This window comes from Mobula hypostoma, chromosome 18, assembly GCF_963921235.1.
Source record: "Mobula hypostoma chromosome 18, sMobHyp1.1, whole genome shotgun sequence".
Classification (NCBI taxonomy): Eukaryota; Metazoa; Chordata; class Chondrichthyes; order Myliobatiformes; family Myliobatidae; genus Mobula; species Mobula hypostoma.
In genome coordinates this window covers 16,433,661-16,450,963 of record NC_086114.1, presented here as the reverse complement: position 1 = coordinate 16,450,963, position 17,303 = coordinate 16,433,661, and the positions used below count along the sequence as shown (strand labels likewise).

The following is a 17,303-nucleotide window of genomic DNA, read 5'->3' as shown; positions in this document are numbered from 1 at the left end:
AGTTTGTACGTTCTCCCCGTGACCGCATGGATTTCCTCCTGGTGCTCCAGCCTCCTCCCAGTCCAAAGACGTAGCTGTTGGTAGGTTAATTCGCCATTGTAAATTGCCTTGCGATTAGGCTAGGATTAAATCGGGGGATTGCTGGGCGGCGTGGCTCGAAGGGCCAGAAGGGCCTAATCTGTGCTCAATAAATAAATAAATATAGTACAATGATTCCTTATTATGTCACACACACAAAATGCTGGTGGACTGCATCAGGCCAGGAAGAGGTACAGTCAACGTTTCGGGCTGAGACCCTTCATCAGAACTAACTGATAGTCAGAGATTTGAAAGTGGGAGGGGGAGATCTGAAATGATAGGAGAAGACAGGAGGGGGAGGGATGGAGCTAAGAGCCAGAAAGTTGATTGGCGAAAGGGTTACAAGGCTGGAGAAGGGAGAGGATCATGGGATGGGAAGCCTAGGGAGGAAAAGGGGGGAGGGGAGCACCAGAGGAAGATATAGTGAGAGGGACAGAGGGAGAAAAAAAAGAAAGCAGAATGAATGAATAAATAAATAGATAGATAGATGGATAAGTAAGTAAGGGATGGAGTAAGAAGGGGAGGAGGGGCATTAACGGAGGTTAGAGAAGTCAATATTCATGCCATCAGGTTGGAGCTACCCAGACGGAATATAAGGTGTTGTTCCTCCAACCTGAGTGTGGCTTCATCTTGACAGTAGAGGAGGCCGTGGATAGACATGTCAGAATGGGAATGGAAATGGGATGTGGAATTAAAATGTGTGGCCACTGGGAGATCCTGCTTTCTCTGGTGGGCAGAGCGTAGGTGTTCAGCAAAACAGTCTCCCAGTCTGCGGGTCTCACCAATATATAGAAGGTCGCACCGGGAGCACTGGACACGGTATATCATCCCAGCTGACTCACAGGTGAAGTGTTGCCTCACCTGGAAGGACTGTCTGGGGTCCTGAATGGTGGTAAGGAAGGAAGTGTAAGGGCATGTGTAGCACTTGTTCCACTTACAAGGATAAGTGCCGGGAGGGAGATCGGTGGGAAGGGATGGGAGGGACGAATGGACAAGGGAGTTGCATAGGGAGCAATCCCTGCGGAAAGCAGTGGGGGGAGGGAATGATATGCTTGGTGGTGGGATCCCGTTGGAGGTGGGATCCCTCGTGTTTCCTTATTATGTCAATTCATTTTTGCTTAAAAAGTGTTTCAAAGGTCTGGCTTTCAGAGTCCATCACTTATTGCCCTTGAACCACACCTTCACAACCTGGGGTCCATGGACCCTTCGGCGAATGGTAAGGGTCCATGGCATTTAAAAAAAAAGGTTGGGAACTCCTGCCTTGAATTGAATGCTTCCTATAGGTTTGTTTTCTTTTGCACATTGGTTGTTTGTCAGTCCTTGTGTGTCGTTTTTCTCTGAAAGAGCATAAAAACAGATCATTCAGTTCACTGGGGTATGACTTATACTTTTATAATCCACTTTTCCAGTCTACTCCATCCAATCTTATCAGTACAGTCTTCTGCTTTCTCACACTTATGCAGCTTATTCTTAAATGTACCTATGTTATTCACCTCATTTATTGCCTGTGTTGCTGATGGTACTATTGAAACAGCTCTAGGAAAATAGCTTTTTTCCTAAATTTGTTATCAGATATATTAATGATTACCTTATACTTGCAGTTTTAAGATAACATTACACAACTTCAATTTACTTAGTAAGACTAGAGTAAGCAGAAATCACATTCTCTAGCATCAGCATAACAGCGAAAGGATCATTAAACTGTATATGGAGGGTTGCTTGATCAAAACAAGATCCAGGTGAATATTCAGATTGCACAGTTGTGGGGTGGTTAACCTTAGATCTCCAGTGACCGAGGTGTGATCCTCATCTCCAGTGTGGTCTCTGTGGAGTTTGCTTATTCTCCCTCGAAACATCCTTCCTGCAACTTCCTGAAGATGTGGTGGTTGGTAGGTTAACTGGCCATTGTAAAATGCTCCTGGTGTAGGTGGGCAGTAGGAAAATCAGGGAGAGTAAGAAGAAAATTACCTGACTGTAAACGGTGTGGAAACCTCTGTTTCGGTGCTGTGTGACACTTCCAGTGTACAGACCTATACTACTATAGGCGGGGTCTACTGGAGATAATTCAAAATCTATTTAATGAAACTGAACCAAAGAGTGCCAGGAAGACATTGACATTTCCCAGCCAGCCACCTCAAAGCAAGACACTCCATCCTTCACTGTCAGGGATGTGGGGCACTCCCCTGATCTTTCTCAATCCAGAAAGGCCTATCTGTTCATTCCAATGGGCATGGTTATTGGCCTGAAACCCTAACTGTTGCTCTTTTCGCAGATGCTGTCGGACCTCTGATGTTCAACATTTTCATTTTCGTTCCAGATTATCAACATCTATAGTATTTCGCTTTTGAATATGTTACTACCAATTTCTTATCAGTTCACAGTTTCTACCAATGAAATAGAATTTGAAAGGCCAGGAACTCTGCAGCGAGTAACTCACCTCCTAATTCTCCAAAGCCATCCACCATCTATAAGGCTCAACTCATGAGTGTGTAGAACACTCTCCACTTGCCTGGACGAGTGCAGCTTCAACAACACTCAACAAAACCCACTTCACCTTTGCTGAGTGTAGAGAGCTTACGTGTTCTCCCCGTAACCACGTGGGTTTGCTACGGGTGCTCCGGATTCTTCCCGCAGTCCAAAGATGCATCAGTTGGTAGGTTAATTAGCCATTGTAGATTGTCCTGTGATTAGGGGAGGGTTAAATCGGCAGGTGCTGGACAAAGGGCCGGAATGGTCCATTCCACACTGTATCTCAATTAATCAATAAATAAATAAACCATTAAGCATGCTTACAAGAAGCGCTGCCAAAAAAAAGCAGAATCCAATGTCAAGAAGCTCACCATCCAGGCCATTCTCTCTTCTCACTACTACTCAGACAGGAGCTACAGGGGCCTTAGGTACCACACCACCAGCTCCAGGAAGAATTACACTGGACAGCAAATTTTTTCGAAAGTGTTGCTTCGTCAGACTTTTTGTTGTTTATGATAGACTGTTTGAAGCTGAACACAAATATAATTTCAGACTACTTGTATCACAGAGGAGTTTGAAGAAACAAGAAATTAACTTTTATTGAATATAATGCATTTAATTGCATAATGGTGCTGACGCTTTGCCATAGTTCAATGAAGCTAAAATGTTTTGTTCATGATTTTCATTTGTACTCAGTGTCTGAGACTTCTCTCTTTAGTGTCCAATGATGATCAGCCAGCATTGATGGATTCCAATTTCCCTGAACCTGTTTCTCCATGACTGCAATGTCCTGGTGAAACCTTTCACTGTGCTCATCACTGACAGCACCAAGATTTGCAGGGAAGAAGTGTAAATAGGAATGCAGAAAATTAATCTTTAGTGACATGTTGCACTTCATGGTTTTGTATGCTTGAAGCAAGTTGTCAAGCAGCTGCAAGTAGCTTGATGCTCTGTACTTGCCAGGAAAATTTGCAACAACATCCTTGAATGCGTTCCATGCAATTTTCTCCGGTCCCACTAGAAGTTCTTCGAATTGCCTGACACTGATGACTTATTTGATTTTGGACCAACAAAAATGCCTTCCTTAATCTCAGCATCAGTTACTCTGACTTGAATTATGAATTGAAATAAAAAATATGGGCAATTTTTAAAAAATGGTGTGTGATGGGGAAACTAGGTGGTGGTGTTCATGATCTGCAGCCCAAAATCCATAAGACACATCAAAAAGTATTCAGGAAGCAAAATCTTTGTTGTCCAGTGTTATTGCACTACCACTATCAAGCTTCTGAAGTGGCCTGAATAACTTCACTTACCTCAACTCTGAACTGTTTCCACAACCTACTAACTCACTTTCAAGGACTCTACAACTCATGTTCCAAGTATTACTTTTCTATTTACACAATTTGTCTTTTTCTGCACTTCAGTTGTTTCTTAGTCTTTACGTATATTTTTTCCATAAATTCCATAAATTTTATTTTCCTGTAAATGCCTGCAAGAAAATGAATCTCATGGTAGAATATGGTGACAATAATGGACTTTGATAATAAACTTATTTGGATTTTAACTTTAACATAGCAGCCCACTTGACAGTCATCCATCCATCGCCATTCATTTGCTCCACCAACACCCCACAGTGGCAGCAGTTTGTATCGTGAACAACCTTCACTGCAGCACCTCACCGTAGACATCACCTTCCAAGCACATCACCTCGACCAGCTAGAAGGATACGGGCAGCAAGGCTATGGGGAACACCACCACCTGGAAGTTGCCCTTCAAGCTACACACCATCCTGACTTGGAAATATATCACCGTCCCTTCACCGTCACCGAGTCAAAATCCTGGAATACTCTCCCAAACAGCATTGCAGGCCTACCCCCACCTCAAGGTGTAGTGGTTGAAGAAAACAATGAAATGCTGGCTTAGCCCGCAAAAATCACATACTTTGAATGAACAACAGGAGAAATAGCTAGAAACCAAGAAGCTTCAGTGAAAATTCTTATTAAAGGTCCAAAAGAAACTTACAGAAGTTTACTAAACCTGAGGGTGTTTCATTAATAGTTAAAACTATTTGAAACTATTCATTAAACTATTGGAGGCCAATACTATTTTAGACAAGCTAAATAGAGCGAATTTGTTCCTTTCAGCAAATGGTTCAATAGCTACATTAAAGCCTGTATTAGTACAATGATTTTAGCTTCAATGGGATGTGCCTTATTTATCTACTGACTAAATTTAGCTTAACAACACGTTCATAGTGTGTTTTAATTCAATTTTGAATCATTCTCATATATTTTAGGAAGTTAAATAAAACCTCTAATCCTGAAAACATTTTCTAAGCAAATCAAGAAATAAAGGACATGAATTAAGTCACTGAACAGCAGGTGTAAGATATGGAAATTTTCTGATATTTATACAGTCGAATGAGACGTTGGTGAGGACTAATTTTAAGTAGTGTGTGCAGTACTAGTCACCTACCAACTGGAAAGATTATCAATAAGATTGAAAGAATACTGAGAAAATTTACAAGAATGTTGCAGGGGCTTGAAGACCTGAGTTATAAGGAAAGGTTGACTATGTTAGGTCTTTATTCTCTAAAGCATAGGAGAATGAGGGGAGATTTGATGGAGATATAAAAAATTATAAGGGTTATAGATAGGATAAATGCAAGCAGGCTTTTGATACTGAGGTGGGATGAGACTAGAACTAGAGGTCATGGGTTAAGGGTGAAAGGTGATATGTTTAGGCGAATCTGAGGGGTAAATTTTGCATTCAGAGGGAATGAGCTGCCAGCAGAAGTAGTGGATATGGATTCAATTACAACATTTTATAGAAGTTTGGATAAGTACATGAATGGGAGGGGTGTGGAGGACCATGGTCCAGGTGTTGGTAAATGGGACTAGACAGAATAATGATTTGGCATGGACTAGATGGGCTGAAGGGCTCATTTTTGTACTATAGTGCTCTATGTCTCTATCGCTCTGAGGTGATTATTACTGAATTTGACACCTCAGCAGGTACTATCATCTATACACAACAGCCAAACACTCATTCACGTACCAATGTGCATCTACACCCTTCTGCTCACCACCCACCTGCCCCTGCTGACTTACAGGAATATAGAATAGGACAGCACTGGACTTGTGTACTGACGGCTAGATTCACAACCCGCAGACAAGTGCATGAATCACGTGAGAGAGGCTGACAGAACTTAGATTCATTCAATCAAATCGATATGGAATTAAACAGCTTGTATCAGTGACCCTGAAGTTACAGGGTTGTTATAAAAAGCCATATGGTTCACTAATGCCCTTCAGGGAGAGGAAGCTGCCATCCTTACCCAGTGTGCGAGTTCGGGCTCAACAGCGTAATTGATTCTTAATGGCCTCTCAATTCAAGGGCAATTAGGTTTAGACAACAAAATGCTGACCTTGTCAGCCACGGCCTCATCCTGTGAATGAATAACAAAACAATGTACAAACATGCTGACCTCATTCAGGCTCCCTACCCTTCCTCTTGTGCGCAGATGGGGATACAGATGTGCCAATGTGTCCACTGGTGCGTGCTTTGCTACAAATGCAGCCACAGGGAGAACAAAAATAATTACCTTATACAACTGCACCCATCTTTACACATAGTTTTCCTGGGTAACAGCTTCTTCTCCCAGGCTGTTTGACTCCTTACCACCTTGCTGCCGGCCAGCGCACATGTGTACCTTCTCTGAGTGCCCTACCGCCGCACCCTGGACCCCCCCACCACCACGACTTACCGACGCACTCTCCTCCTGCATCATCACTTTTCATCTTTTATTTCTGCTCTTTCACATATTTATATAACTGCTTGTTTCATTATAATAGTGCCAGTAAAATTAGACTGACTCGCATAAACATGCAACTCGCACTTTATGTCAACCTTTCAATCTTCAGGCTTGTGCTAATATTATTTGGTGACTGCATGTTCTGAATCATGATTATGTGTGTCGTGTGTGACTGTATGTACTGTGTTTTATACCTTGGCCCCAGAGGAACAATGTTCCATTTAGCTGTATACGTGTGTATGACTGATGACAATAAACTTGAACATTTTACTAACCCACCATAACCATTCACTTTCTAAAGAAATTTTAATTCAAGATTGTTTAATGTCATTTCCAGCACACAAGTGTAAAGGAGAATAAAATAATTATTACTCTGATTCTGATGTGGCATAAAAAAAACACAGTAAGATAAAGAACACTGTAATAAAAAGGAACACAATATAAATACATAAGATAGCTCATATACATATAGATTGATTGTATGTCCATAAAATGATGCTAGGCACAGGAGTCTCTGTACATAAGGAGACGCTGACAGGAAAAGTTAAAGTAGTGGGGGTGAGAGGAGTGAAGGGGTGGGTTAGTGGGTGGAGGTGTTGGTCAGCACTCAGGGAAAGTAACTGTTTTTGAGTCTGGTTGTCCTGGTGTGGATGCTACATAGCTCCCTCCCTGATGGGAGTGGGACAAATAGTCCATGGGTAGAATGGATGAGCTATTTCATGACATTGTTGGCCTTTTTTATACACCTTTCTGCATTCATGTCCTCGATGATAAATAGGCTGGTGACATTGCTAATATGCTGGAGATTTTGCTATGAAGTTGCACTAAAGCGCACTCAAAATTGTGCTGCTGAAGTTAAGTGTATGTTTAAATTCTCGTTCAAGCAAGTGACAGTATAGCCTTTCATTTTCTTATTCATTTCCATGTAAAGATATCCCTTCATGTGTTTATGCAGTTTATTTATACTTGTACAAATCACTCAAAGAAAAGGGCAGCCAGACAGAAATTACACTCAGTCCCACTTTATTAGGTACAGGAGTGGAACCGGTGTGGTGTTCTGTTGCAGTTCCTCATCCACTTTAAGGCTTGACGTACTGTGCATTCAGAGATGTTCATCTGTACACCGCTGTTGTAATGTGCGGTTATTTGAGTTTGTCACTTTCCTGTCAGGTTGAACCAGTCTAGCCATTCTCCTCTGATCTCTCTATTAACAAGGCATTTTTGCCCGTAGAACTACCATTCACTGGATGTTTTTTTTTCTTTTTCTTTTTCTTTTTCACACCATTCTCTGTAAACTCTGAAGGCTATTGTGCATGAAAATCCCAGATCAGCAGTTTCACAGATACTCAAACCACCCCATCTGGCACCTGCAATCATTTCACAGTCAAAGTCACTTAGACCACATTTCTTCCCCATTCTGATGTTCCGTCTGAATAACAAGTGAACTTCTTAACCATGTCTGCATGCTTTTGTGCATTGAGTTGCTGTCACATAATTGACTGATTAGATATTTGCATTAACATGCAGGTGTACAGGTGAACATAATAAAGTTGCCACTGAGTATATTTCCAGCCCAAGAAAGCTCAGGTAAAAAAGGTGGGGCCACTTCAATCACAAATAACAGCACATGGCTGTCAGACAATGTTGCAGTCAACACAAAACTTATGGAATCTCTCTGAAATGTTATGGTTCATTTCACCAAAGCTCCAATGTTTAAACCAAAAAAAAGAGAAAAATTAGCACTCTTCACTTATGGACAGATTGGAGTTATTTCTATGTATTCTCTGGTGGTTAAAGTACATGGAAGTAGACAGTGGTACATTAGGAGCATTTAAGAAACTCTTAGAGGCACATGGATGATAGAAAAATGAAGGGCTACGTAGGAAGGAGGGAAGGATTAGATTGATCTTGGTGTAGGTTAAAAGGTTAGCACAACACTGTGGGCCAAAGTACCTGTGCTGTACTGTAATGTTCTATGTACTATAAAAATCTTTCCCTATATTCTCAGCCTTCAGTCAACGTCCCTAAAAGCAGATGAGCTGGTCACTTCTGAATCACTGTCATATGTTCTGAGATTTGTTGTTTGTGGTCACAGTACGGTACGAGACATAAAACATAACATACTAAAGTTATAATAAGAAATAATGAGAAATAATGCGCGTGGCTACTGTTTTCCAGCCGCGTCAATACTTCAAAAAGTGTATGGTTAACTCTGAAGTGTGCTCAGTCGCTCTGTAAGTGGCATGAACAGCACCACAGAAATGCTAACATTTTTTGCCAATGTCTCATTAGACAGAACACCCATGCAAACACAATAGCCCAGCTTCACACCAACCCGGCAAGTTCATCCATCCTATTCGAAGGTCCTTGACACGAAACCCACTGAAGGCTTTAATGTTAAATCAGCCACTCTTTGCTGATGCCTGCAGAGAACTCTCTGGTTGGAATATGGCGGGTTTGCGGTTAAAGAGCGGCATGGTATTGTAGAGGTTAGCACAATGCTATTACAGTGACAACAAGATGGGTTCAATTCCCGCTGCTGTCTGTAAACATTTGTACATTCTTCCTGTGACTGCATGGGTTTCCTCCGGGTGCTCCAGTTTCCACCCACAGTCCAAAGACAAACCAGACAGTATGTCCAAAGATGTACGGTTAATTATATTCATTGGTCACATGGATGTAATACGGCCACATGGGCTCATTGGACAGGAAGACCCCGTTACTGGGCTGTACCTTCAAATAAAAGTTAAATAAATAAAAAGTTAGCAGGTCTAGACTATTGGAAAGATTGAATCCCACTATGTTAGCTGAGAAAATTAAATCAACATGATTGAGTAAATGGAACAAAATGCTGGGATTGATAAATTGGGCAATAAAAGTACCAGATGGATAGATATTCTTAGGGAACTAAATCTGCCGCCCTTATCTGTGGCAATATTCATATAACCACATATCCCTTCATGCAACCTCAGACCCATTGCAATTTAGCTGACTACACTGCGGTCTGGAATGACACTATCCTCCTAAATTCAGCAGCAAGGTCGACATCCTTACCAGCCCGTGAATGAATTGAAGATACACAAGTTCTCAAAATCTTTCAAACACACACATACACACACACACACGAGTAAATTGCATGCAGATTGCCAATATAACACACACACTTATTGATATTTCTCGATTTGTACGTTTAATATTTATAAACTGTTCTATAAAGTTAAAGTTATGTTTGCTTACAGTGTTACTGCTGGTAGTTCAGTGGGTAGTTATAGTTAGAGGAGGGGTCGACTTGATGATCTTCCCTTGTGACTTTTCTAACCATTTCTTGACTCCCGCAACACAGGGTGCGCTTGATGCCCCTGGAAGCCGAGGTGGCCTCCATCTCCTGGACTTCTCTGTCTCTCTGGCCAACCCACAGACCATCGTCAGCGTCCGGGGGCTGGTAGCCACTCTCACTCGGGTCCAGGGGCTCTTTTGACAGGAGGATGCAGATCGCCGGGACGTTTTTCAGGAGGGTGAGGTTGTGGGCGCCTTCCTGGGGCTCGCGGAGTTGCCACGTCTCCCGTAGGCTCTTGTAGCGCAACCTGGTGATCTGGTGGAGACCCCTGATTCGCCTTTTCATGATTTCCGCGCAGGTGATGGTCTTCGTGACCGCCCTGCCCGAGCCGGTGAACACCATCTGCCGGGTGCCTTCCAGCTCCATCCGACCGATGGCGAACCCCATCAGGTTCCTGATCTTGCTTCCTTCCTTGACCCGCATCTCCACGATGTCCTCCGGCAGGTTCGCGAAGGGCAAGGGGCTCTCTTCCTCGCTTTTGCGGATTTTTGTGTAATTTTCCATGGCTTACCTCCCCACACGCCTCACGCTGGCATCGCCTCCCAGTCCTCTCCCGAGAGAAAAAAAACTTATTGCCCCCTCTTTCAGCGGTATCCAAAGAGGGGCAACATTGCTTTCAGTCTCTTGCTGGGCACCAAGTTTTGCCACAAAACAAATAAAACGTGGGGGGGGGGTTTGTGGGTACAATGCAACGCTCCGTGCAGTAAAAAGGCTTCCTCGCTAAGTGTGCATCGCTTCCACCCCGTTAAAGAAATCTCGATGCACCCCTGCCTTTATCCCTGGAGATGCACACGTTCCATGTGACCCGTTTCCATCTTCTGCTCTCCGGTCTCCGCGGGGCACGGGACGTTTCTTTCCCCGCTCTGTCGCCGCTGCGCTGGCTCGGTCGCGGAATCTGCCGGCACCTCTCCCCCTCTCTCTCTCTCGCTCTCTCTCTCTCTCCAAAGCGCAGAGGCAACCGGCTGCTGCCTCTCTCGCGGGCTTCTGGCCCCCAGAGCCACTCACTCACCGCGAACGAACTTAACCAACGTTTAACCCCTTCAGCACCAAGCTCCTCTCGGTCCCTCCCCTGCAGAGGAGACCCGCTGTCACATTTATCGCCTCCTGTTTTCAAACGTTAAACCTCGTATACAGCTAGCTCCCTCCACGTCCCCTTCCTGTAATCCGCTCCAAGCCTTCCTTTGGAAAGTCCGCTATCAATCAGGTCTTTAGCTGGCTAGGAACTAAACCCTGGAATTCCCTCCCCCGAAATCCTCGCCTCACTAACTCACCCTGCTTTTTAAGATACTACTTAAAACCTGTCATTGATGTAGATTTACGTTTGAGTATAAATTTAAACCTGTACCAAACGCAATGCAACGCATCCCAACCAAGGCCAATCAAATGCAACCCAGAACTTGGGAACATATTACAAGGAAAGTCCTGATTAGGGTCTCGGCCCGAAATGTCCATTATTTATTCACTTCCATAGATGCTGCCTGACCTGCTGAGTTCCTCCAGCATTGTGTGTGTGCGCACGATTGGCTAGCCATGGTGCCAATTGAAACTTATCCCATCTGTCTGCACATGGACCCTATCCCACCATTCCCTGACGATCATGTGCCTCTCGAAATGTCAGTTAAACGCATTACAGTTGGGGTAACGTGTTCCAGGGACTTAACATTCCCTATGCAAATATCTTGCGCTGCAGGTCTCCTTTAAGATTTCTTTCTCACCTCTTAAAATCCCAAGTACATAAAACATTAGAGCACAGTACAGGCTCAGAATGTTGCACTAGCTTTTTTACTTACTCCAAGAACAATCTAAGGCTTCCCTCCCACACACCTTCCATTTTTCTCTCGTCCATGTACCCAAGAAATTCTTAAATGTCCCTAATGCATCTGCCCCTACCACCACCCCTTGCAGCACATTCCACATACCCACACTCTGTAAAAAAAACTACCTCTGACATCCCCCCACTCGCACTTTCCTCCAATTACCTTAAAACTATGGCCCTGTTTCGTTAGCCATTTTTGAATTGAATTGAATTGATTTTATTTCTTACATCCTTCATATAAATGAGGAGTAAAAACTTTACATTATGTCTCCATCTAAATGTGCAATGTCCAATCATAGTAAATTATAATAATTTATAATAAATAGAACAGTCAATGTAATATAGAGTAGAGTACACTCAGATCAGCGTGAGTCCATCAGTCTGATGGCCTGGTGGAAGAAGCTGTCCTGGAGCCTGTTGATCCAGGCTCTTATGCTGCGGTATCGCTTCCTGGATGGTAGCGGCTGGAACAGTTTGTGGTTGGGATGGCTTGGGTCCCAATGATCCTATGGGCCCTTTTTACACACCTATCCTTGTAAATGTCCTGAATCATAGGAGGTTCACGACTACAGATGTTCTGGGCTGTCAGCACCACTCTCTGCAGAGTCCTGCAATTAAGGAAGCCCTGGGAAATAGTCACTGGCTGTCCATTCTGTGTAGGCCTCTTATCATCTCATCTACTGTACCTCAGTCAAGTCACCTGCCACCCTCCCTCGCTTCAAAGAGAAAAGGACTAGCTCGCTCAAACTTTCCTCGTAATACATGCTCTCTAATCCAGGCAGCATCCTGGTAAAACCCCACTGCACTTTCTCTAAAGTTTTCATATCCTTCCTGTAATGTAGCAACCAGAACTGAACACAATAGTCCAGGTGTGGTCTAACCAGAGTTTTGTGGAGCTGCAACATTACCTCATGGCTTTTGAACTCAATTCCATGACTAATGAGGGTCTGCACTCCAGATGCTTTCTTAACCACTTATCAACTTGCGCAGCAACTTTGAGGGTAGGACATGGGAGCAGAATTAGGCCTTTTGGCCTGTTAAGTCTGCTCTGCCATTCCATCATGGCTGACTTATTATGCCTCTCAATCTTAATCTATAGTCTTCTCCCCTTAAGCTATGGTCATGGACCCAAATTTGATTCTGTTCTTCCACACTGCTGAGAATCCACCATTAACCTTGTACACAGACTTCAGATTCAATCTCCTAAATTGTATCACTTCACATTCCATCTGAACTCCATCTGCTAATTCTCAGCCCAGTTCTACATCCTATCAATGCTTGTTGTAATCTATGATGGCTTTCTACACTATCCACAGCACCACCAACCTCCATGTCCCGTGCAAACTTACCAACCCACCCTTTCAGTTCCTCATCAAAATCATTCATAAAAATCACAAAGAGCAGAGGTCCCAGGACTGATCCCTGTGGAACACCCGCCAGTTAACGACCTCCAGGCAATTCATACATTTCATCTGCGGCCATCCTCTACCTTCTGTGGGCAAGTCATTGGATCATATAACAATACAGCAGGGATCCGGGTCCTTAGGCCCAAGGAGTCTACACTGACCATATTGTCCATTGGTTGGTCCTAATTTCTTGTGGCCGTGCCCCTCCCTCTCCATGTACCTATCTGAGTGCTTCTTAAACGATACCATTGTACCTGCCTCAACTACTTCCTCTGGCAGCTCATTTCAATTGCCCAACTACCTTCCATGTGAAAAGGTTGCCCCTTGGGTCCATTTTAAATCTTTCCACCTTCACCCTAAATCCTCACCCGTAGCATTTGGACTTCCCTACCCTGGGGGAAAGACTGCTACTGCCCACCAAATCTGTACCTTTCATAATTTTAAACACTTCTATAAAATTATCCTGCATTCTCTTTAGTTCAAATGAATAAAGACCTAACCTGGCCAACCTCTCCCTGGAACTCAGGGCATCTAGTCTTGGCAACACCATCATAAGTCTTTCCTGCACTCTTTCCAGCTTAACCACATCTTTCCTATAACAGGGTGACCAAATCTGTAGATTGTACTCCAATTGACACCTCACCAATGACTTATGCAATTGCAAAATAATGCCCCAGCTCTTATACTTGACAACCTGACCACTAGTATTTGAACATTTACACCCTGGGAAACTGATTCTGTCTAATCTATGTATATCTGTCATAATTTTATAAACTTCTTTCAAGTTGTATCTCAGCCTCTGATGGTCTAGAGAAAACAACTCAAGTTTTGTCCAACTTTCCTTATAGTTCATGCTATCTAATTCAGGTAACATCTAAGTGAGCCCCATCCAAAGCAACTTGACTTCCTAACTTATATACTCAATACCCTAACCTATGAAGGCAAGAATGCTATATGCTTTCTTTACCAACCTACCCGCTTGAGTTGCCACTTTCAGGGAACTATAGACATGTACCCAAGATCCCTCTGTACATTGATTCGTTGAAGGGTCCTGCCATTAACCATATACTTTCCCCTTGACTTCTGACTTTCAAAATTGCAAGACCTCATTAATCAAAGACCCCACCCACCCCAGGCATTCTCTCTTCTCTCCCCTCCTATCAGACACAAAAGCCTGAAAGATCATACCACCAGCCCCAAGGGCAGATTCTATTCCACTACCCTCAGACTCTTCAAAGGACCTCCTGTATGATAAGATGTACTCTTGGTCACACAGTCTTCCTTGATATTATCTTGCAAGTTAATGTTTACCAGCACTGCAGTCTGTCAATACCTTTTACACTTTATTCTGCATTGTTATTGTTTTACATTATTTTAACTCAATGCACTGTGTAATAATTTCATCTGTACAAATATGCAAGACAAGATATGGTCACTTATTGATTAGATAACACAATTGTTAGATCAAGAATCAATACCCACTACTGTCTGTAAAGAGTTTATACGTTTTCCCTGTGACTGTGTGGGTTTCCTCTGGGTGCTATGGTTTCCTCTCACATTAGTAAGTTGCATGGTGTAACACTTGTGGACTGCCCCTGGAAAACACATCTAGGGCTGTATTGGCCATTGACACATTTCACTGGATGTTTCAATGTTTCAATGCACATGTGACAATAAAGCTTATCTTTTCCTTCTTTTCACTGTATCTTGATACATGAGACAATAATAAACTAAACCTGATACCTCACATGAGTCACAATTAGTTTATAAAGTCTTCTCTACACTGGAATATCAGTAAGTTTCAGGTCGAGCAAAGTGTGTGATGGTGTGAAGCAGATAATGTCAGTATTACACCCCAATTCATTTTTCCTTCTGACGTGCCTGCACTATCTATGATTAGTTCCGTAGTTCCCGATGAAGGGTCTCAGCCTGAAACATCAACTGTTTATTCATTTCCATAGAAGGTGCCTGACCTGCTGAGTTCCTCCAGCATTTTGTATGTTTTACTCTGGATTTCTAACGTCTACAGAGTACATATATGTCAGCACAAACAACCCCGAGATTCATTTTCCTCTGGACATACTCAGCAAATCTATAGAGTAGTAACTATAACAGGATCAATGAAAGATCAAGTAGAGTTCAGAAGACAACAAACTGTTAAATGCAAATATAAATAAATAGCGAGAACATGAAATAACAGATGAAGTGAGATCATTGGTTGCGGGAACATCTCAATGGATGGGCAAGTGAGTGTAGTTATTCCATTTTGTTCAAGAGCCTGAATCTATAAAAATTTATGGTGGTTCCATTTGAATTCCTGAACATTAGAGCAATCAGGCTGCTATCTCCCATTCTTGTCATTTTATTCTCCCCCGTTAGATTTATTAGATAGTTTCCAGTCTATAATATCAACGGTTTTATGGGCCAATTGACAGACATAATTGGAGCCAGCAATTTGGGTGTCAGAGAGCTACACTACGACTACAAGCCTGCAAGTGGTAATATATGGCTTGGCCAAACACATTACGTGGGTTGTGGCTGCAGTTATGAATCAAATGGACAACACAGAAACAACAAATGAATGATGTTTAGAGCAAAGGAGTGTAGGAAAGTACAAGAATTACAGTATAGAAGATAAATTAGGAATGATATAAAGGCAAGAATAGCTGAGAAAGGATTAAAGTGACAATCATAATACATTAGGTTAACCGTGGGCTAAGTATCTCATTAGATGGTACAGGTGTTGTGTGTCCTTGATGCTCTGTATTATCATCCTTCATCGAGAAGTGTTTCTTATCTGATATAATGGAATAGAACAAGAAGAATGTGATAAGCTGGATTGTTGGAGGAGAGAGCACTGGAAGTGATGATAGAGATTGGAAGTACACACAGTGGCCACTTTATTAGATACTTCCTCTACCTAATAAGGGGACCATTCAGTGTATATTTGTGGTCTTCTGCTGCTGTAGCCCATCCACTTCAAAGTTTGATGTGTTGTGCATTCAGAAATGCTCTTCGACACTCCACTGTTCTAATGCGTGGTTATTTGACTTACTGTCGCCTTCCTGTCATCTTGAACCAGTCTGGCCATTTACCTCTGACCTCTCTCATTAACAAGGTGTTTTCACCCACAGAACTGCCGCTTACTGGATGTTTTTTGTTTTTCGCATCATTTTCTGTAACTCTAGAGACTGTTGTATGTGGAAATCCCAGGAGATCAGCAGTTTCTGAGATACTCAGACCATCCCATCTGGCACCAGAAATCATTCCATGGTCAAAGTCACTTGTATCACATTTCTTCCTCATTATTATATTTGATCTGAACAACAACTGAACTGCTTGACTAATTCTGCATGCACTTACGTATTGATTTGCTGCCACATGATTAGCTGATTAGATATTTTCATTAATGAGCAGGTGTACAGGTGTACCTAAAAAAGTGACCACTGAGTGTACTTTAGAATTGAGCAAATGGTGAGCAAAAAATTTTGGAAAATAGAATACGAGATTAAACTAGCAAGAAATATAAGACTTTCAAAAGTTTTGTAAAAAGGAAAATATTAGCAAGTGTGAAAACTTAAGACAAAGTCAAGTTCATTGTTATCACAAGTACATTTATGCAGAGGTGCAATGAAAAGCCACATCACATCATATAAGCAGCATTCACGATAAAACGAATACGTGATTTTTACAAGAAAGGACACAAGTAAAACAAAAAAAATCCATACTTTAGTGCAAAGTGCTTAAAGTGGTCATAGTGTTGGTGAACTGCAGTGATTAGCGTTGTGCCAGTTGGTTCAAGATTCAAGATCCAAGATTGTTTAGTGTCATTTCCAATACACAAGTGGAAAGGAGAATGATATAGTTATTGCTGTGGATCCAATACAGCATATAAAAATCACACTAAGATAAAGAACACATTAATAAAAAATAAATACATGAGATTGTTTATATACATAGATTGATCATATATACATAAAGTGACACTAGGCACAGGAGTGTGTAAGGTGGCTGACAGGAAATGATAAAGTAGTGGTGGTGGGGTGGGTTAGTGGGTGGAGCATTGATCAGCCCTGAGGAAAAGTGATTGTTTGGGGAAAGCAACTGTTTTGGGGTCTGGTGGTCCTGGCGTGGATGTTATTAAGCCTCCTCCCTGATGGGAGTAGGACAAACAGTCCATGAGCAGAGTGGACAGGATCCTTCATAATACTGCTAGCCCTTTTTCAGCACCCTTCTGTGTATACGTCCTAGATGGCAGTTAGGCTGGTGCCAGTGATGAGCTGGGCAGTTTCATATGCTGGAGGAATTCAGCAGGCCAGGCAACTTCCATGGAAAACAGTACAGAAGAAGTTTCGGGCTGAGACCCTACATCAGGACTAGCAT

General features: G+C 42.5%; 1 protein-coding gene across 1 annotated transcript in view; it reads right to left on the bottom strand.

Annotated features, from left to right (window-relative positions):
• LOC134358364 (ribonuclease P protein subunit p25-like protein) overlaps nt 1–10,664 on the bottom strand; it is a 37,769-nt gene extending 27,105 nt beyond the window's left edge. Inside the window, exon 1 of the mRNA XM_063070503.1 lies at nt 9,599–10,664. Within this exon, the coding sequence (XP_062926573.1) occupies nt 9,603–10,202 (600 nt within the window). The 5' untranslated portion in view covers nt 10,203–10,664 and the 3' untranslated portion in view covers nt 9,599–9,602. The remainder of the gene's footprint in view (nt 1–9,598) is intronic.
• Between the last annotated feature and the right edge of the window lie 6,639 nt (nt 10,665–17,303).